This window comes from Tubulanus polymorphus, chromosome 6 (assembly GCF_964204645.1).
Source record: "Tubulanus polymorphus chromosome 6, tnTubPoly1.2, whole genome shotgun sequence".
Classification (NCBI taxonomy): domain Eukaryota; kingdom Metazoa; phylum Nemertea; class Palaeonemertea; order Tubulaniformes; family Tubulanidae; genus Tubulanus; species Tubulanus polymorphus.
Window position 1 is genome coordinate 10,860,617 of NC_134030.1, and position 17,349 is coordinate 10,877,965.

General features: G+C 37.6%; 1 protein-coding gene across 1 annotated transcript; it reads left to right on the forward strand.

Moving 5' to 3' along the window:
* Nucleotides 1–90: 90 nt before the first annotated feature.
* LOC141906890 (endoribonuclease LACTB2-like) lies at nt 91–4,972 on the forward strand. Its single transcript, XM_074796351.1, has 7 exons — nt 91–314; nt 798–961; nt 1,043–1,163; nt 1,497–1,599; nt 2,330–2,554; nt 3,059–3,140; nt 3,762–4,972. Exons 1-7 carry the CDS (start codon nt 187–189, stop codon nt 3,824–3,826), a joined length of 888 nt encoding a protein of 295 aa, XP_074652452.1. The 5' UTR covers nt 91–186; the 3' UTR covers nt 3,827–4,972.
* Nucleotides 4,973–17,349: the final 12,377 nt, after the last annotated feature.

Genomic DNA, 17,349 nt, shown 5'->3' on the forward strand with positions numbered 1-17,349 from the left:
CGGGTAATTTATCAATTTAGCGTAAGGTGCTGCCACCATCACAAAACTAGTGACATTTTTAACCCGAAATTTCAAGGTCGTTGAGCTCCAGTATTGACAACTAAGTGTTTTTTGGTTTTTATGGAAATTTTTTTGATGATAGCGCCCTAAATACTCGCATTTAGGCAATTGAAGACATTGAGCCCCATGGCTAACCTAACCGTATTGCCGAAAATTGAAAAACTCTCATCACTGGTGACACGAATTTTGGGATGCAATCCTGGCTCTTTTCGGCTGCAGGGAACTAATTCTTATCTAGTTGGATCTGGTTCCAGGTAAGTCACCCCCTGAACAGGGATTTTGAACCTGGAAGCATCGAGATTGCCACGGTACGGAATCCTGCCACACTAGACCGATTGATTGTGCAGCTACGCATGCAGCTTGATGACGTTATTAGTCGATCGGATATCCCGTTCGGTGTTTAATTTTAGCTCAGGTTTTCCCATTTATGTGGCATAGTTCTGCAGTGAAATTTGCCTCGACGGTTATACAAGGAGAAATCTGATTGGTGCCGCAAGTTTTTGCGCAGTGAACCTGTGCATGAAGTTGCGCAACTGGTCTAGTGTGGCAAGGGTTTGTGCCGTGGCCGAGTGTAGCGATGCCATCGGGTTCAAATCCCTGTCAAGGGAGGGTGGTTAAGTCAGTTATATTGAGCGCACGGACTTGTAACAATGATACGTAGTCAGTGGACAAAATTCCTATTGGCAATTCTTTTTTTCGACTTTTATCCATCCTTTGAATTAAATCTTGAATTGTAGAAGAATATTGATTGATACCAGCGATCCTGGTCAAGATGAATATACAGCCAATTTGAACAAAGTCCTACAGAAATATGGTGCCCAACTTCAAGAGATTGTTATCACGCATTGGCACGAGGACCACGTCGGCGCTGTACAAGATATTTGCAGCAATATTCTACACGGTATTTGAATAAGAAAACAATTAAGAAAACAAAGACTTTTATCATGCTTTCGTGCAAATGTTGTGACTTTTAACATTTTAGATGGAATAAAGGTGTCGAAGATAGAAAGGAAAAGTACTCCAGATCGTGACATCGGTCCCTTGGCAAAATACAATTTCATCAATAAAGACCAGGTTTTTCAGACGGATGGAGCAACATTAAGGTACAACAAAATAGAGTGCAATTCTATTTTACTACCTTGGGTCGAAAATTGCTTCCAACGCGCCTGTATTTTCATACGATTTCTAGGCATTTGAGGGACATTTTAGAAAATGTAAGCTAAATCTTGTGCCGCAGAATGCTGTCCCATTAGTTGCGAGTGGAAAAAATTGCCCTGAAAAATATAGCTTTCAAAAAGGCACGGGAAAATTGTAAGGGGAGTTTTTGCTCATTGTGCTCCTGCCTGGATCCGCCCGTGAAAGATGCTAATTTTTCATTTAATGAATTGCATTTTTAAATTACGTGGAAGAGATTTTCTAGGTTTGATCCATTTTAGGGTACTGCTTACTCCTGGACATACAGAGGATCATATGAGCTTATACTTGGAGGAAGAGAATGCAGTTTTTGCTGGCGATACAGTACTAGGAGAAGGATCTTGCGTATGTATCTTATTGTGATACATCGACGAACAAATAGATACCGGTATCTTGAATATAATCAATTCAGACACACTAACACCTAAAAAATAGCCCAAACCAATGTTCAGGGGCAGGCATATTTTACCAGCTCATACTCAAACTTTTCTTTAACCCTTTCAGTGCGTCTAGCCCGCATTGCGGTGTATAAATCAGTGATGAACTTTGCTAGTACATCGCATTTCTTTGGTGTACTGATGTAGTTCGTAAACGTTTTTTTCTCTAATGAAAGACGGCGTATTGATGAAGTTCGTAAACGTTTTTTTCTCTAATGAAAGACGGCAGCACCTGTCAAACACAGTTAGATATAAGTAACTAACAATGCACCGCGCCGCGATGTAGACACATTATAGCTGATACCTGTTGTTTGATGCACTGGGCTGGAATTTTTCAAACATTTTCAAATTATCTCCAGCACTTTAGGGTAGGCCTATCAATTAGTAGTCAGCATTGAAAGGGTTTAGAAATCTGATTCCAATTTTTCAGAATTTAACTGATTTTTAACAACCTTTACATGTAGGATATTATTGTACAAGGCCCGATTTTACAGAAAAGTTCAACTCAAGTTTATGCTTAATTGCTGCTGGTTATGATTTCAATGTAAACAACAATTCAAACTTAACCGTTTTGAGCTTAAACGTTTTTGTGAAACTGGACCCGGTACAATATTGTAGTCAATTTTTGTTAAATTCAGGCGTTCGAAGATCTTTACGATTACATGAAGTCATTGGATTTGATTAAGAGTGTCAAGCCAAGTCGTATTTACCCGGGACATGGTCCGCTGATAACAGACGCCGTGTCGAAACTTACCGAATACATCGAACACAGAAAAATGAGAGAAAAACAAATCATTGATACGCTTCATTTGAACAAAGATAAATGGCATAACACTATGGAGTTACTAAAACTGATATATACAGTAAGTTATGACTATTGCATCTGAAAAATCCTGAATTATCCGCCCACCTTTGGTTTTCCGCCAAAATAACCCACAAAATTCCAGTAAATTGGTGATGAAAATATTGTTCAGTTATTCGACACTTTCGATCGTCTGCCACTAAAGGATATTGATCCAGAGTGTGGTAGATAATCAATAGTTGACCAAGTGCTTACCTTTCACAGAAATGTCGGTAAGTGCTGAAAATTGTTGCTTTTTGATTAAACAAGTCATCTGAAAAATTTGTCAGCATTTGTAACCGTGATAGATAGTGTTGATTGAATGATCAGACGCCAAGCGCACATCATTTCCGGGCTATTGCAGAAACTTGACCTATTGCATGAATGACAGATTGATGTGAATTAATGTCTATAGTTTATTGATATGATATGGTTTGACAAATCATGATGAGCAGATACGTACAATGTCTATCATGGGAACAATTCACTAAAATTCATTTAACCGAATAATTTGCTCTTATTTTAGGATATACCGGAAACGCTTTATCTGGCCGCTGGTCATAACATGTTACAATCAATTGAGAAACTGATTAAAGAAGGAAGGATCGGTATGTGTAGTCAATGGCGGCGTGTGCCTCCTTGATACCAGTCATGTTACAGTTACAGGATATACTCGTTAAGCATTCAGTTGGTAGCTTGTCAAATCTGTTGTAGGATGTCAAATCCTTTTTTTCCTGAGCCATAACCATCCTCGCTTCCCAGGGTTTGATTGACTCCACCGAAGCTCACGCCAACATATACCCTGGCTGTAGACTCTTCATTGGTCTATTACACCGTCTAAGATTTCTTGGGCAGGCAGGTTGCTGCTTAGTGGCCACCAGTCTATATATCTAACCAATCAGATAGGTGGTATTGATAGAGTGAACCTGCCAGTTAAAAACAACATATCTGATTAGCTTAATACAGAGACTGGTGGCCGCTGTCATGAGCTGTCTTGGGTAGTCTAATAGGATAACCTTAACTTGCATATGTTGGATGAGTAGAAAACTGGGATAGATGCTTTTCAAGTTGGATGACAATGTCTGGTCCCATTTTGGTTTCCTTTACTATATTTGAATAACAAATCCACCGATCAACAACCTACTTTATCAAAGTTTAGGCTACTCATACGTACATTTTATAAATGAACCGCTTGTGGAAATTACCGAGATAAAATCTTTACATTTCAGAATACCAGGGGAGCTGTGATGAACCCATGGAAATGAAATTCAAACTCAAATTGTCATCTCTATGATCACGCACATTTAATTGTTACGTCAAGGGGTCATTCATTTATTACGTACGCATTAGGGGAGGGGGAGGGGTCAGTGGAATTTGCGTACTGTAATGCTTAATGTATATGAAAAAAATGGCCGATTTTGCATACAGAGGGGGAGGGGGGGTTGAAAAATTCAAATTTTATGCGTACGTAATAAATGAATGATCCCCAACATATAGGGGTATATATTTCTTCACGATTAGGTGATTTTCTTTAAGCCTTAAAGTTTTTTAGGGTTACTTTACTGCTTGAAGACATTGCCATGAGGGTAATGCTATAGTTATGTATTGATTCAAACTTAGTTCATTACACAAATGTATGCAAATACTGCCACACAATATTACAGTGGAACCTCGTTATAACGAACTTGGATACAACGATTCATCGGATACAACAAATATAGAATTTTGTCCCAAGTAAGAAAATGTAATTGATTTCATACTGGATATAACGAACTCTCGGATTTCTCGTCCCTTGAACGTGGTTCCACTGAAATACTATTCTGAACGGATGAAGTAATTGTATTACGGTATACGGTAACTATAGATGGTGGCTGCTTCGGGACATAGCATCCCTCCTTCATTTGTCAAATAGCTGACGTGAAGACGATGAAACGCCAGCAGACCGACCTTACGAGCTAGAGTCAATATCTACAAAGAATTTCTAATCACTTCAAACGAGAAAACGTATTGACGATCGCATCAAAACGAGCGATATCCGGCTCGGTATTTTTAAAACGAAGATTTATGCGGATAAACTGATATCCATAGAACATTCGGCATTGTTTCTGGCGTTTTATCGCGGTTGTTTGTATATATGTCAGGAGTTATAAAAAGATTGAAATTTGTATATTCTGAACTAGAGCCAAGTGGCCTTTTTGAGATGATCGAGTTTTGTAATACACAAATATGAAAAAGATTTAAGCAGAATGTGTTATTATGAATTATCTGCGTACATTATATGTGATAGCCAATGTCTTACGGTCGTCCTTGTTGATTTTTTATACGATGTTGGATCTAGACCCGGTGGTCTTATCTCCAGCGGTCAGATCTAGATGATGTTATATCGCTGTTAGAAAAGCTACGGAAATAGATATATCGAATTATTGAATAAAACAATTGTAATGACATTGCTGGTGTTTATTTTGCGAATATGCACTCCCGCATTGAGGGGCTAATTTTGAAGAACCTAGCCCTAAAGGGCACTCGGATGTCCGAAAAGGCAATATTAAAAGTACTCCCGCACTGAAATGCACCAATATCTTTGGTGGCTAAAAGGGCACTCAAAACAATTTGACGGACTGGTACAGATCTCATATGTCCCCCTCGATCAGTCCCTGAATTATCATTGATCATCGAACGCGTGATAGAAACGTCTGTCTCGTTCCGTGTGTTCAAGCTGATGGTCAGAAAATCCAAACGTACAGGGATCCACAATCCCGTAGCGGTACTCGAAAAACGCCTAATGAAATACACCGAATCGGAAAACGCATAACGCCTAATTCCTAGAAAATGACCTAATTTCGTAATTGCAAAATCTACTGAGACTCACAATCCAACTCATCAACGGAACAGTTTGAAAATACATGTCTTTTACGCTTCACGAAACGAGACTACTACTCTTATAAACTTCATTATAGGATGATGATAGAATTTCCGCAGTGCAAGCAATTAATTAAATAACGCCATAGAAGTGTAAACTGAAACAGTTTACACTTCTATGATAACGCGAAAACAAACGCCGCGGTTATAAACCGGCTTTCTTGAATTTTGAAACCGGAATGCATAAATATGGTACAACCTACGCTCGTAGGTACAACGCACACAAAGATTGATAAAATAGCCTTTCTCAAAATTATCCTCCAAAACTGTTCACAACCACGCTAATGTGAACCTACCGAACCAATGAGAGACTAAATAATGTCCAGCCCCTGAACTTCCTTGAACAAAAAATTATAAACTATATGTTCGATATTAAAAATATGATGTCTTTTATTATCATAATACTCCGTCTTGATATGAAATAATAACACAGATAAGCCTGTGTAACCAAATACAGTAGAAACGAAGATGGAACAGGCGGCGCTCCACGCACTCCGACGTGAACTATGTAGCGTTGCGTACATAGTTCACGTAGGGATTTAGGTCAATTTCTTGGATGTTACTTGAATTAGGCGTTATGCGTTTTCCGATTCGGTGTTTTTCATTAGGCGTTTTTCGAATACCGATCCCGTAGCCAGCCATTCTTTGGGAGGGTTCGATTTTCGTGAAAAGTAGTGGAACTTTTTTTAGAATGTAGGAACTGTTTGTTATGTGCCCACGCAAATGTCGTATCCGTGGGGTACTTGCGCTGAAGATTTTTGCAAATCACAGATGTAGATGCGAAGAGGAGCAATTTCACAACTTCTAGCACATTTGGGCTGAAGATTGTGGTTCATTTTCCCGTCGATTTGGAGTTCAATCATGTGAGTTTGGAAACACATTTCGCACTTTTTGAACAAAAACGAATGAAAAAGTGTTACCGATGAATCTTTTGAAATTGATGCTCCCAATTATCTTAAGTCCGGCATTTGGGCGAAACCTCGTCAGTGAGCGGGTTATCTTTTTAAAAATTAGAACTGGAATGTTTTTGAACAGTGAACTTATTTAAACTTGTGGTACCGGTATATTTCATTTTACGATGCGACAAAGTTTTAGAATTTATCGACTTTTTATTTATGATATATTTCTAAATTCGAGAACTGAATATTGTTTGAAGAATCAAATAGGGTTCGTAGTTGAGACTATGGTCTGGTAAAAGGCCGACAGGTTTTTATTTATACTTTCTTTAAAAAAAATAGAAATACAAAGCCTTTTTCAAAATTGCAAAAGTAACGGGGGCGACTATTTTTCATTTTTGAATGTGGGAATTTAGGCAATAACGACCTTGAATCAGGATCAGCACTTCCTTAGTGTTACTCACTTGCCACAGTAACAATGGGTAGTTGACCGTGATGAAAAACATTAAAAAAATGTTATCAGGTTGTTTATCGGGAAGCGTGCGGGAGTGTTTTACTTTTAAAAAAAGAAACGAAAACAGATCTCTGGATGCGGGATGCGAGTTTTTTTATTTTTATCTTTTATCGATGAACTTTCTTTTGACGCGCGCGGAAAATGAAACCGATACAAGCGATTTCTTTTTTTCGTGCGACTTTTTTTCTTATACCTTGGGCGAGTATAGAGCAACGATATAGAAAAACCGTCGGATACGAACCTTCTATTTCACTGGATTTGAACTCAGAGGAGTTTCCCTCTGATAGCGATCAGGGCACGTACACGCGTTGGTGCAAGCGTTTCACGTCGAATGTCCGTTGCGTGGTTTGTGCTAATCACGCCGGACGTCAATGGACTAGCGCAAACTGATTACTCGGACGTATACGAAATCGGACGTTTAATTAGTTTTTACCATTTTTACGGCAATTGAGATGCTTGATGAAATAGGTAGGTGTTGATTCAAATTATATCAAGACAAGTAGCTAGTACAACATGCTTATTTTTTGACTTGATAAATCGCTTTATTCGTAAATACTTGTACATGGGTAAAACAGAGAAATAAAAATGTACAATAACGTGCGTATTCATGTACAAATATACCTATAATTCAAAACTTTGACGAGAAAAAACACAGCCCAGAAGGATATATTGGGGTGATAAATTAGTAGTTTGCATAGAGGGAGGGAAGCCAGAGTTCAGGGCAGTGGCTGAAGTTAGTAAATAACCTACGTAGATGCTTACGTCGCACATAAGACACTGAATAGAAGATAGGTGAAAGTGACGTGAGTATCTGCGTAGGGTTGCTGGTTATAGCGGCCGCCTTGAGCTCTGGTATGGCTAGGAAGTAAACAAGTATAATAAACTCGTGACGTATAACATATGTAGAAGTATACGTCACGAATAACATGAAATAAGATAAAAAGAGAGGGTCAGCACAGTGAGGGGGAGAGAGATGCTAGAGTGGCGGAGAAGCCTAAAAATACGAGCTGTAGGAAGGAATAAGAATTGTGCGGGAAAATAAAGAAAGAACGTAGACCCACGAGAAGAGTTGTTATTATTCCGGAGTCAGAGGGATATCACTTATCGGATTAATCGGAACCAACAACGACAACACGAGGGGAGAACGCAACGTGGCCCCCACAACAATTGGTTGAGAAACTCAACCCCACAACAGATACTACGTTTGATTTACATAGTTTAGCAGAGCATTTGGTCGGGAGAATTTCACTATGAGTTGAGGGATAGCTGTTGAATAAAAACTTTTTCTAAATGTTCTATATGGTACGGAAGAGCGTTGCGGCGACATGAACAATTTTTTGAAGTAGAAATTTCGAGTTTTAAACTCGAAATTGCGACTTTTAATCTCGAAATTTCTACTTTCGCTAAATCCCTTACTATGGCGTAGAGATACAGCTCGAACTTCGTTAGTACGATGTCTGTGGGAAAATGAAAATCATCGTACAAACTATATAACCGAATATCGTATTAACAATTTGATAAAAAACATTTTCACAATTACCTTAACATAATAAATACTACAGTGGCACCTCGTTTTAACGAACTCGGATACAGCGATTCAACGGATATAACAAATATAGAATTTTGTTCCAAGTAACACAATTTCACCAATTTCACACTGGATATGATATAACGAACTATCGGTTATAAAGAGCATATTTTCTGGTCCCGTGAAGTTCGCGGTAACGAGGTAAGCACCCCATAAAGAAGTTTATTGCACGTGTGGTCAGCGCCACCAAATAATAGATAGCCTAGGCGACGCATAGATAATGCCGATGAATCGAACTAAAAGTAGAAACTCATTATGGGCCACTGCACTAAGCGTGTTTATTTACAAAGAAATATTAGGAAATCGTAACATGTGACATCGTATTGCCGGTAGCTTCGTCGTGGTCGTACTGAGCAAATATTTTTATAGGGAAAAGCTATAAAAATAAAAAGCCGTGAATTCTTCAATGCATCGTATTACTGAGGTTTTCGTTGTAAAGCCGAATCAAGCTAATGAGGATCGACTGCTTTTACTGTCTAAATCATACCTTCCATAAGATCCAATTAATATTACTTCCATGATCGTTCATCTTCCTAGTTTTTCATCGACAGTGAACAACTGTACGGTAGCGTTAATACATTGTTTTGTAACATTGTAGACAGAATTCCCGAATACAACCAGTTTTTCATAACTTGGCAGGGCTGAGCATAGCATTTGAATTTTACGGGGCAGAGAACCAGTTCTATAGGATATGACATCTACATTTGCAATGGGTAATTTTCCAAAATGTTTGGGTGAAACTGCCCCCCGCCCCTAGGTACGGCCCAGCTTGGTATGCGGTTTGTAGATGGGAGGAGGATGTGCCTTATTTTTAACATTTGTAGGATATCCTAGGACGCCGAAGTCATATCTGTGTGTGAAAGATATTATGAAAGCATGCCTGACTATTGACTGATCTTCTGCGTTTGTATTAGGTTGGGATGGAAGGAGAAGATGAGCCGAATGTAGGTAAAATTCCCGCGGTAAAAATCTCACTAGGTAAAAATCCAACCAGGTAAAAATCCCCCCCCCCCAGGAAGTATCCCCTAGGTATAAAAATCCTCACAAGTTTAATTTCACAGCACAATTCCTCCTAAATCCACATTTGCAACCGGTAATGTTAATCTTGAAAATGGTCGCTAAGCAGCCTTACTAGTATCAATACAGTACACTGACCAGAGGTATTAGGCTGCTAAATTGCTCGGCATTCAATGAATTATTGAGTAGTAAATTACGATTGGATCGGTTTATCGATGCCATCCGAAAAACTATGACATTATAGGGGTCGCGTTCCTAAAACCATGGACGTATAAACTAGATAAACTACTAACCTAGTCGTCCATGCTATACGTCCATGCTAAAACCACACTCCGCTTATCATGATTATTACACTTAATCCTTCAAAGTAGAATCATTGACGTATTAACTCTAGTTAATACGTCCATGGTAATCCACTCACTAATGATTATCGGTCTATTCAAGTTTGATATATGCGTACAACCAATTAATCTAGTTTGATGAAAACTGTATTTGGGGCGGGATGTTGCTTAGGGGTACATCTACACGTAGAGGATTTTCACCAGGGCAATGATTTGTGGTTATTTTCATGTCTCTGCGGGTACCTACTATGCAAACCGCGCTGATATGCGATGTGTGATAAATAAATGCGTAACCCCCTATATACCGCCCACATCGGTGCAGAACGATTTTGGCGGTATAGAGAGTATGTCGGTGTATCGGGGGTGTTTAACTGTGTATTTGTAGTAATATGTACATCGAGGAAACCTGACGGTAAGCTGGGGTGGTGGCATATGGGAGGGTCGTATATCGATGGTTGACTGTATATCGTAACTATTTCAGTTAATCAACTAGTATATTGTCCATATATTTCAGGTAGAAAATTGCACGTGCGTGGCGAAAAAATGTTGGTCTTGATATGTATAAAGATTCTTCTATTCAAGACTGGATTTTGTAAGTTCTCAAATTTTCGGTAAATTGAAATAATGTCACAGGAAAGAAATTTCCAAAAGTAGGAAAAATGTCCCACTAGTATCATTATTTTGTTTTCGCCACACAATCATCAACAGTTTTCTGACAGTTTACAAATAACCTATTTAGCGAACGAACCCCCTAGAACTTTCAAATTGTCAAACATAGCGTAAAAATATTTTGGATAAAGATTTTTCGACATTTGGATACAATTTTCATGCTTTTTTGGAAAATATAAAGTAATCCATTCTCAAATGATTGATTCATTTAGATACCCGGGCACTTCATACTAATGATCTATCCTTTTACACTAGGGAAATGCCCATTTACGAGTAGGAATAGTGTCCCTTTTCTTGAAATGGAACTGCCACCCAAAATAGCTCAGCACAGGCGTGTACTGTGAAGAATTAACGTATCTAAATTAGAACGGACCAAATCAGAGTGCGCGTTCTCTTTTAACTGTTTTGAAAATGTCCTGGAATTCACCGTAGATCGTTGTATATAGCTAGTAATCTATGGAACGCCATCCTAGCAAAAACTCTGTATTGAATTTTTACAACGTATTCGCAATCGTACAACAGACTCATAATCAAGTTAGTGTTGTATCATAGGAAAAATTTATATTTTTTGATATAATAAACTATTAATAATAAGTTGAGGGGTTCTATGTGAGTCGATGTGCACTACGTCATCAATATTGGCGTAATTAATCAATTCCTTAATATCTGCTTCAAGGCGATCGATTTCGGTATCGGGCTGTTACTGACATAGATAATTCGCAACGAGTATCCGAAAACAACGGGTCAAAATCGTCCACTCGAAAGTTATTGAATAATTCATACTAGTCCCTAGTACCGATGGCGTTTAACGTCTATTAACGTCTTTGCAAGTTAGCTTTCCAGGGGTCACTTCCACACCTGTTTAGAATCAATAAATCACGACACATTTCGATAAGGCGATTACCGGTATCTTTGGAATTTCGTGGTTGAATTAATTCGCGGTTTTGCGGCGGCGCTTCTATTACATAATCACTATGCACAAGTCTGGCAAATTTGATATTTTAGGCGTTGCTATCGCCCAGCAAGCAGACCTCCTTATTCGAGCAACGAAAACCGATAATGTCTGCCAAGATATCACAGAAGAGCTCAATTCTGGAATAAGGTGGTTGTTCGCGGGGAATGTACATTCAACCTCCAAGATTCAACCAAATACTATAGATATACTTCTCGTTGTTGATTACTGATTTCGGAACATTTATCCAGACACAAGTTGAGCTGCTAGTATCAATAATTTATCGCACAGATCCTGCCGTAAATTATTGCAGTCCCGCCAGATCTTCTATTCGCGAGCATGTCTGTTTTAGAAAAATATCTCATAACCGGGAAGAAAATATTCAAAGTCGTCGGGGTTGTCACATTCCGTTTCTTGGACGGCAACGATATCAAATCTCCTGATTAACTCGAGAAACTCTGGACGGCAATTCTGTAGTTTGCTTCGTAACCCACACATATTGATAATAGCGATTTTGATTTCATGGCAATAGATTTATTTTTCGGGGAACTTTGTTTTCCAAAATTGGTAGTGAGACTTCGGCCATTTTTCGAGTTAGTTATAGAGGTGGCACCACCGTGCCATATAGCTAGGGCGGTGACAATCCGTTACAACGGACGGGTTTGCGTTGCCACATTGCAGTAACCGGTGGTTTCACGAAAAAGGTTAATATTCTGCTTCTGGGTCGCACATTTTACTGTATTCCCGGGTATGAGCGCACTTGTAGCGTTCGTGCCCTGAAGGCCTAACTTCAATCTTCGGACGTAGCACTTACTCTATCCGCAGGTCGACCAAAGTCTGCGCAACAGAAAATTCACTTCAGCGCCACCTGGTGTACGATGATGGCATAACTTCGAAAATCGACTCAAACTATAGGAAATTCAACGCTTAACTCAAGATTCAACACTAGATTAACTGTTGAAAAATGCATTTTTTATATACTTCAAAAGTAACTTTTTATAATATTGTGAGTACGTTGTTGAAACACGATATAGAGTTTTTTTCTGGTGTTCCATAGTAATCGAAAGTAAATGTTTTCTTAGTAAATTACAGCCAGTGACTCATAATCTATCAATAAGTTACGCATTTTATTTTTGGTAAAATACTCAGTGATAATTATTCGTAGAAATTTAGAACGGTCTAAATTAGTGACATAGCGTGAAGGACAACGATTTAATATCCATCTTCAATTGCGATAATGGTATTATTTGATGACTTCACATATAAGAGCACAATTCACTTTCCCGTGGGAAATTTCAATATCGCTTCCTATCGTCATTAGTTTTTGACTCAGTTGTCGTTGTTACACGGAATCATTGATATCACGTACGTAGTCCAATCATTGATAATTATCAACACTAATTTGTCTAATCGTCGATCGTCGCACCAAAATAAAAATTGTCTACGAGTCGAGTGTTTACTGTGATACCATGCTATAACATGCCATGCTATAACATGCCATGCTATAACGTGCCATGCTATAACATGGCATGCTATAACATGCCATAACATGCCATGCCATAACATGCCATACCATACCATAACATAACATGCCATACCATACCATAACATAACATAACATAACATAACATAACATAACATAACATAACATAACATAACATAACATAACATAACATAACATAACATAACATAACATAACATAACATAGTGAGGTAGGCACTGAATGTGCCCTTTAAGTGTTCCTTTCTTATGAGGGTGCTGTCATGAGATTAATTTCTACAATTTTTCTTAGTGTATTGGCAGTTTTCTTTTTTAATTTCGTAGTCAAATTTTTATTATTATTATTATTATTATTTTATTTTTCCATTTTGAATTATAATAATCGTACAAAGTAATACAAATACAAAAATTCAAGATGGAGGGAAACATGAAGAAACCTGTTAAGGTTTATATGATATTCATGCCACCCTCGTACACCCAATCACACTCTCTTTCACACTACATTCACACTGCATTCACACTGAAAATATTTAAGTGCCAGATGGCAGAGACTGGCAAGGTTATCGAAACATTAATTGAGAAGATACTGTTTGAGAGCACGTTTAAAAACTGGAGGGGATACTGATCCAATGATTTTCAGTGAGTAAGGTAAGTTATTCCAAGTTAAAGGGGCTGATACTTTTAATGAAAATTTCTTTCGATTGGCTCTAAATTGTTCTACTTTGAATGCATGACGGTTTCGAGTATGATGATGGTGAAAGTCGGAATTTAATGAAAAATAATCTGAAAACGAGTTAGGCAGTAGTGAATTCTTATATTTAAATATGAAAAAGCACAATTGAAATTTTGTCATTGCTCGAAAGGTAAGCATACCTAAGTTTTTGAAGATGGGGGCTGTATGGTCAAAGAAGGCAACCTTCGATATTACCCTGATCGCACGCTTTTGAAGTAGGATTATTGGCCTGATTCTCGATTCGAAGTTATTGCCCCAGATAAAATTGCAGTATTGGAGATACGGGTAAACAAAACTATAGTATAAGGTTTTCATCACTAAAACTGGCAATCGTCTTTTAACTCTATTCAAAACACCAATACTACGAGAGATCTTTTTACAGACAAATGATATGTGGTCAGACCACGTCAGTTTACTATCAATATATAAACCAAGAGATTTTGTGGAATGAACTTGCTTTATTGGGACATTTCCAATTTTTATGGCACAAGGGGTACCCTTGAAATTTCCGAAAATCATAAAATAACATTTTTAAGGTTAGGAGACAATTTATTAACTTGAAACCACATTCGAAGTTTGATGAGTTCATTGTTTATCAGTTGGAATATCTTCTTATGATCTTTTGAATAAGCGAAGCATGTTGTGTCATCTGCAAAAAGGGTGAAGTCAAGAATTTTTGAAGCATTGACACAATCATTTATGAATAATAGATATAAAAGAGGACCGAGAATAGAACCTTGGGGAACTCCGATAGTTATACCCCTTCTTGACGAGTTAATACCATTAAAACAAACAATTTGACCACGATCAGACAGGTAACTTTCGAACCATTTGAGAGGTAAACCCCGAATACTATAGTGATCTAATTTACCGAGCAGAATTGTGTGGTTGACCGTGTCGAATGCCTTCTTTAGGTCTAAGAAAATGCCTTATTTTTTATCAAGGTATGATGTTAGGGTGTCTGTTACTTTGGCAAGAGCAAGTGCTGTGGAATGATTTGATCGAAAACCGAAATGATTTGAAGAAATAACGTTATGTTTATTGAGAAAGGAGGATAATCTGTTAAAGACCAGCTTTTCTAAAATCTTTGAAAATACCGGAAGAATAGAGATTGGACGATAATTATTGAAATTTTCCGAATCACCTGATTTAAATAACGGGTAAACTTTGGCTTGTTTCATGTCAAACGGAACAATACCATTATAGAAGCTACAATTAAATATATGCGATAAAGGAGCATTTATTAGATCTATTGTGTCTTTAAGTAAAGATGTACTAATACCATCCAACCCTGCACTTTTTTTCGGATAAAAATTTCTAACTATAGATTCAATTTCACAATGATTAGTAGGAAACATAAAGAAATTTTCGTTAGTATGATTTTTCAGGTAATATGTGAAGTTGTGACCAGGGATATCAGGTATAGTCTCAGAAATTTGTGAGCCTATTTTAGAAAAGAAATCGTTAAACCCACACGCTATGCGATAGTCGCCTTTGAATTCCTGGTTATTTTGTTTAAGAACACTAGGTAAAATAGGAGAAGATGATTTACGAAGTATCTGGTTAATAAGTTTCCATTTAAGTTTCATATCAGTACCTATATCGGTAAACTTTTGAGAATAATAATCAGATTCAGCTTTTCTTAAGATTTTAGTAAGAATGTTTTTATAAGTATTGTAACTATTCTTGACATCCGCGGATGTAGAACGAATTGATTTCTTATAAAGTCGGTTTTTGTGCTTAATGGAGTTAAATATCGCTGGAGTAATCCACGGCTTCTCAAGGCGTTGTCTATCATTTAGTTGGGTCGGGAGAAGGGGGAAAGCTTCATTAAACGCAAGATTAATTTTATTTGAAAAATAATGGTAGGACTGATCAACTTCTGAGCATGAATAAATATCATTCCAATCAGTGCTTAATAGGAGTCTACGATACTTGGATATATTTTTAGCACAGTAAGAACGCTTCATATTTTGTCTGTTATTTGAACAATTTAAAATCTTCTTGCACATTGTAAAAACAGGATAATGATCCGATAAATCATGACATTTAAATCATTAGTAAAGATATTAACAATAACAGTGGATGTGTTCGTGGTTACTCTGGTAGGCTTATCAATCATTGGAAAAAAAGATGATGAAACCAGAGTATCCACGAACACCTCAGTATTTCTGTGCTCATCAAATTTGGATAAATCTATATTATAGTCACCGATAAGGTAACACCGTTTGTTTTCGCGATTGATATTTACAAGTAGTTTTTCAAACTCTTCAACAAAAGGATCGAGCCTTCCTCCTGGGGGTCTATAAATTACTCCCATAATGATATTGGAGCGTTTGCCCATATCAATCTCGATAAAAAGAGATTCGAATGTAAGAGAACTTGGTGCGATATCGTTGCGGGTTTTATGTTTCATTGAGTTCTTGATATAAAGAGCTACTCCACCACCCTGGGTTTCGATCCTGGAATTGAATTCGCTTGAATAACCAGGGGTATTATACATTATACTATTATCATGGTCATCATTTGTCCATGTCTCTGTGAATCCTAGAACAGAAAATTTATCGGCCGAATAGTAGAGAAAATCCGTTATTTTATCAAAATTTGAATTGAAACTCCTGGCATTATGTGAAAAAAAAAGATAAATTATCTCCACTTGAGAGTAATTCATTTTCGTCGTAATAACGACAGGTATTATTGCCTGATATATCAACCATAGAATAAATGTTCTAGTCGAGTGAACACATTAATGTCAACATTGACCCGAGTCGGGACACTCTTTCAAGAGTCTTATTCATCATCGCCATCTGATTCCACATTTGGTTTTTTCGCTAATTTTTCCGCACTGGGTGGAGAGGTCACCGATCTATTCTTTCTTTTGTTATTTGATGGCGTAGACGTAATGTCAGGTTTAAGAGCAGATTCAAAGTTACTGGAAAGTGCCGACTTTCCTAAATCATTAAGATGCACCCCGCGACTATCACTGACGTTGTAATACCTATCTCGAATGTTGCCTGTAGGTTTGATGATCACATCATTATTTATATAAATCATTCTTAGAAGTCCTGATGGCTATTCTTTTTCTTCCGTTTAGTGTAGCCCTGATGTGTCTGTTGTTTATTAACATGGCTGATTCCCAGGGGAGTTGATTCAGACCCCTCTAATGAGGAGCCGCTCGATGTTTCGCTTTTACGTGTAAATCTATATGACTAATATACTTCTTCATTCTTGAATTTCTTTATCATTATTACGTTCTCAGTATTAAATATAATTTCTTGCTTGTTTTTTTGCTGCTTTTTTCGCTTTTTTTCAACCCAAACGTGTTTGTTGTTTTATGACGAATAAGCCGCTTTGAATTATTGATGGTGGCTGGTTCAGCCCATTAATGTGGCCAAAATATGCTACTCGACGTCCGTTAATTTTTTTCCGTGCAACGTTTTTTTCCGTGTTACGTTTAAACGCCACGTTAAAACGAGGTTTTCATTTTCACGCCACGTTAAAACCAGTTTTTCGATTTAATGCCACGTAGAAAAAATGTTCGTTTAAACGCCACGTTAATCCAAGTTTTCTGCTATTACGCCACGTCAAAGCGAGTTTTATCGTTTTAACGCCACGTTTAAAAAGAGTTTTTCATTTTAACGCCTAGTTGAAAACCAACTTTTCTTTCTAACGCCACGTTATGCCAAGT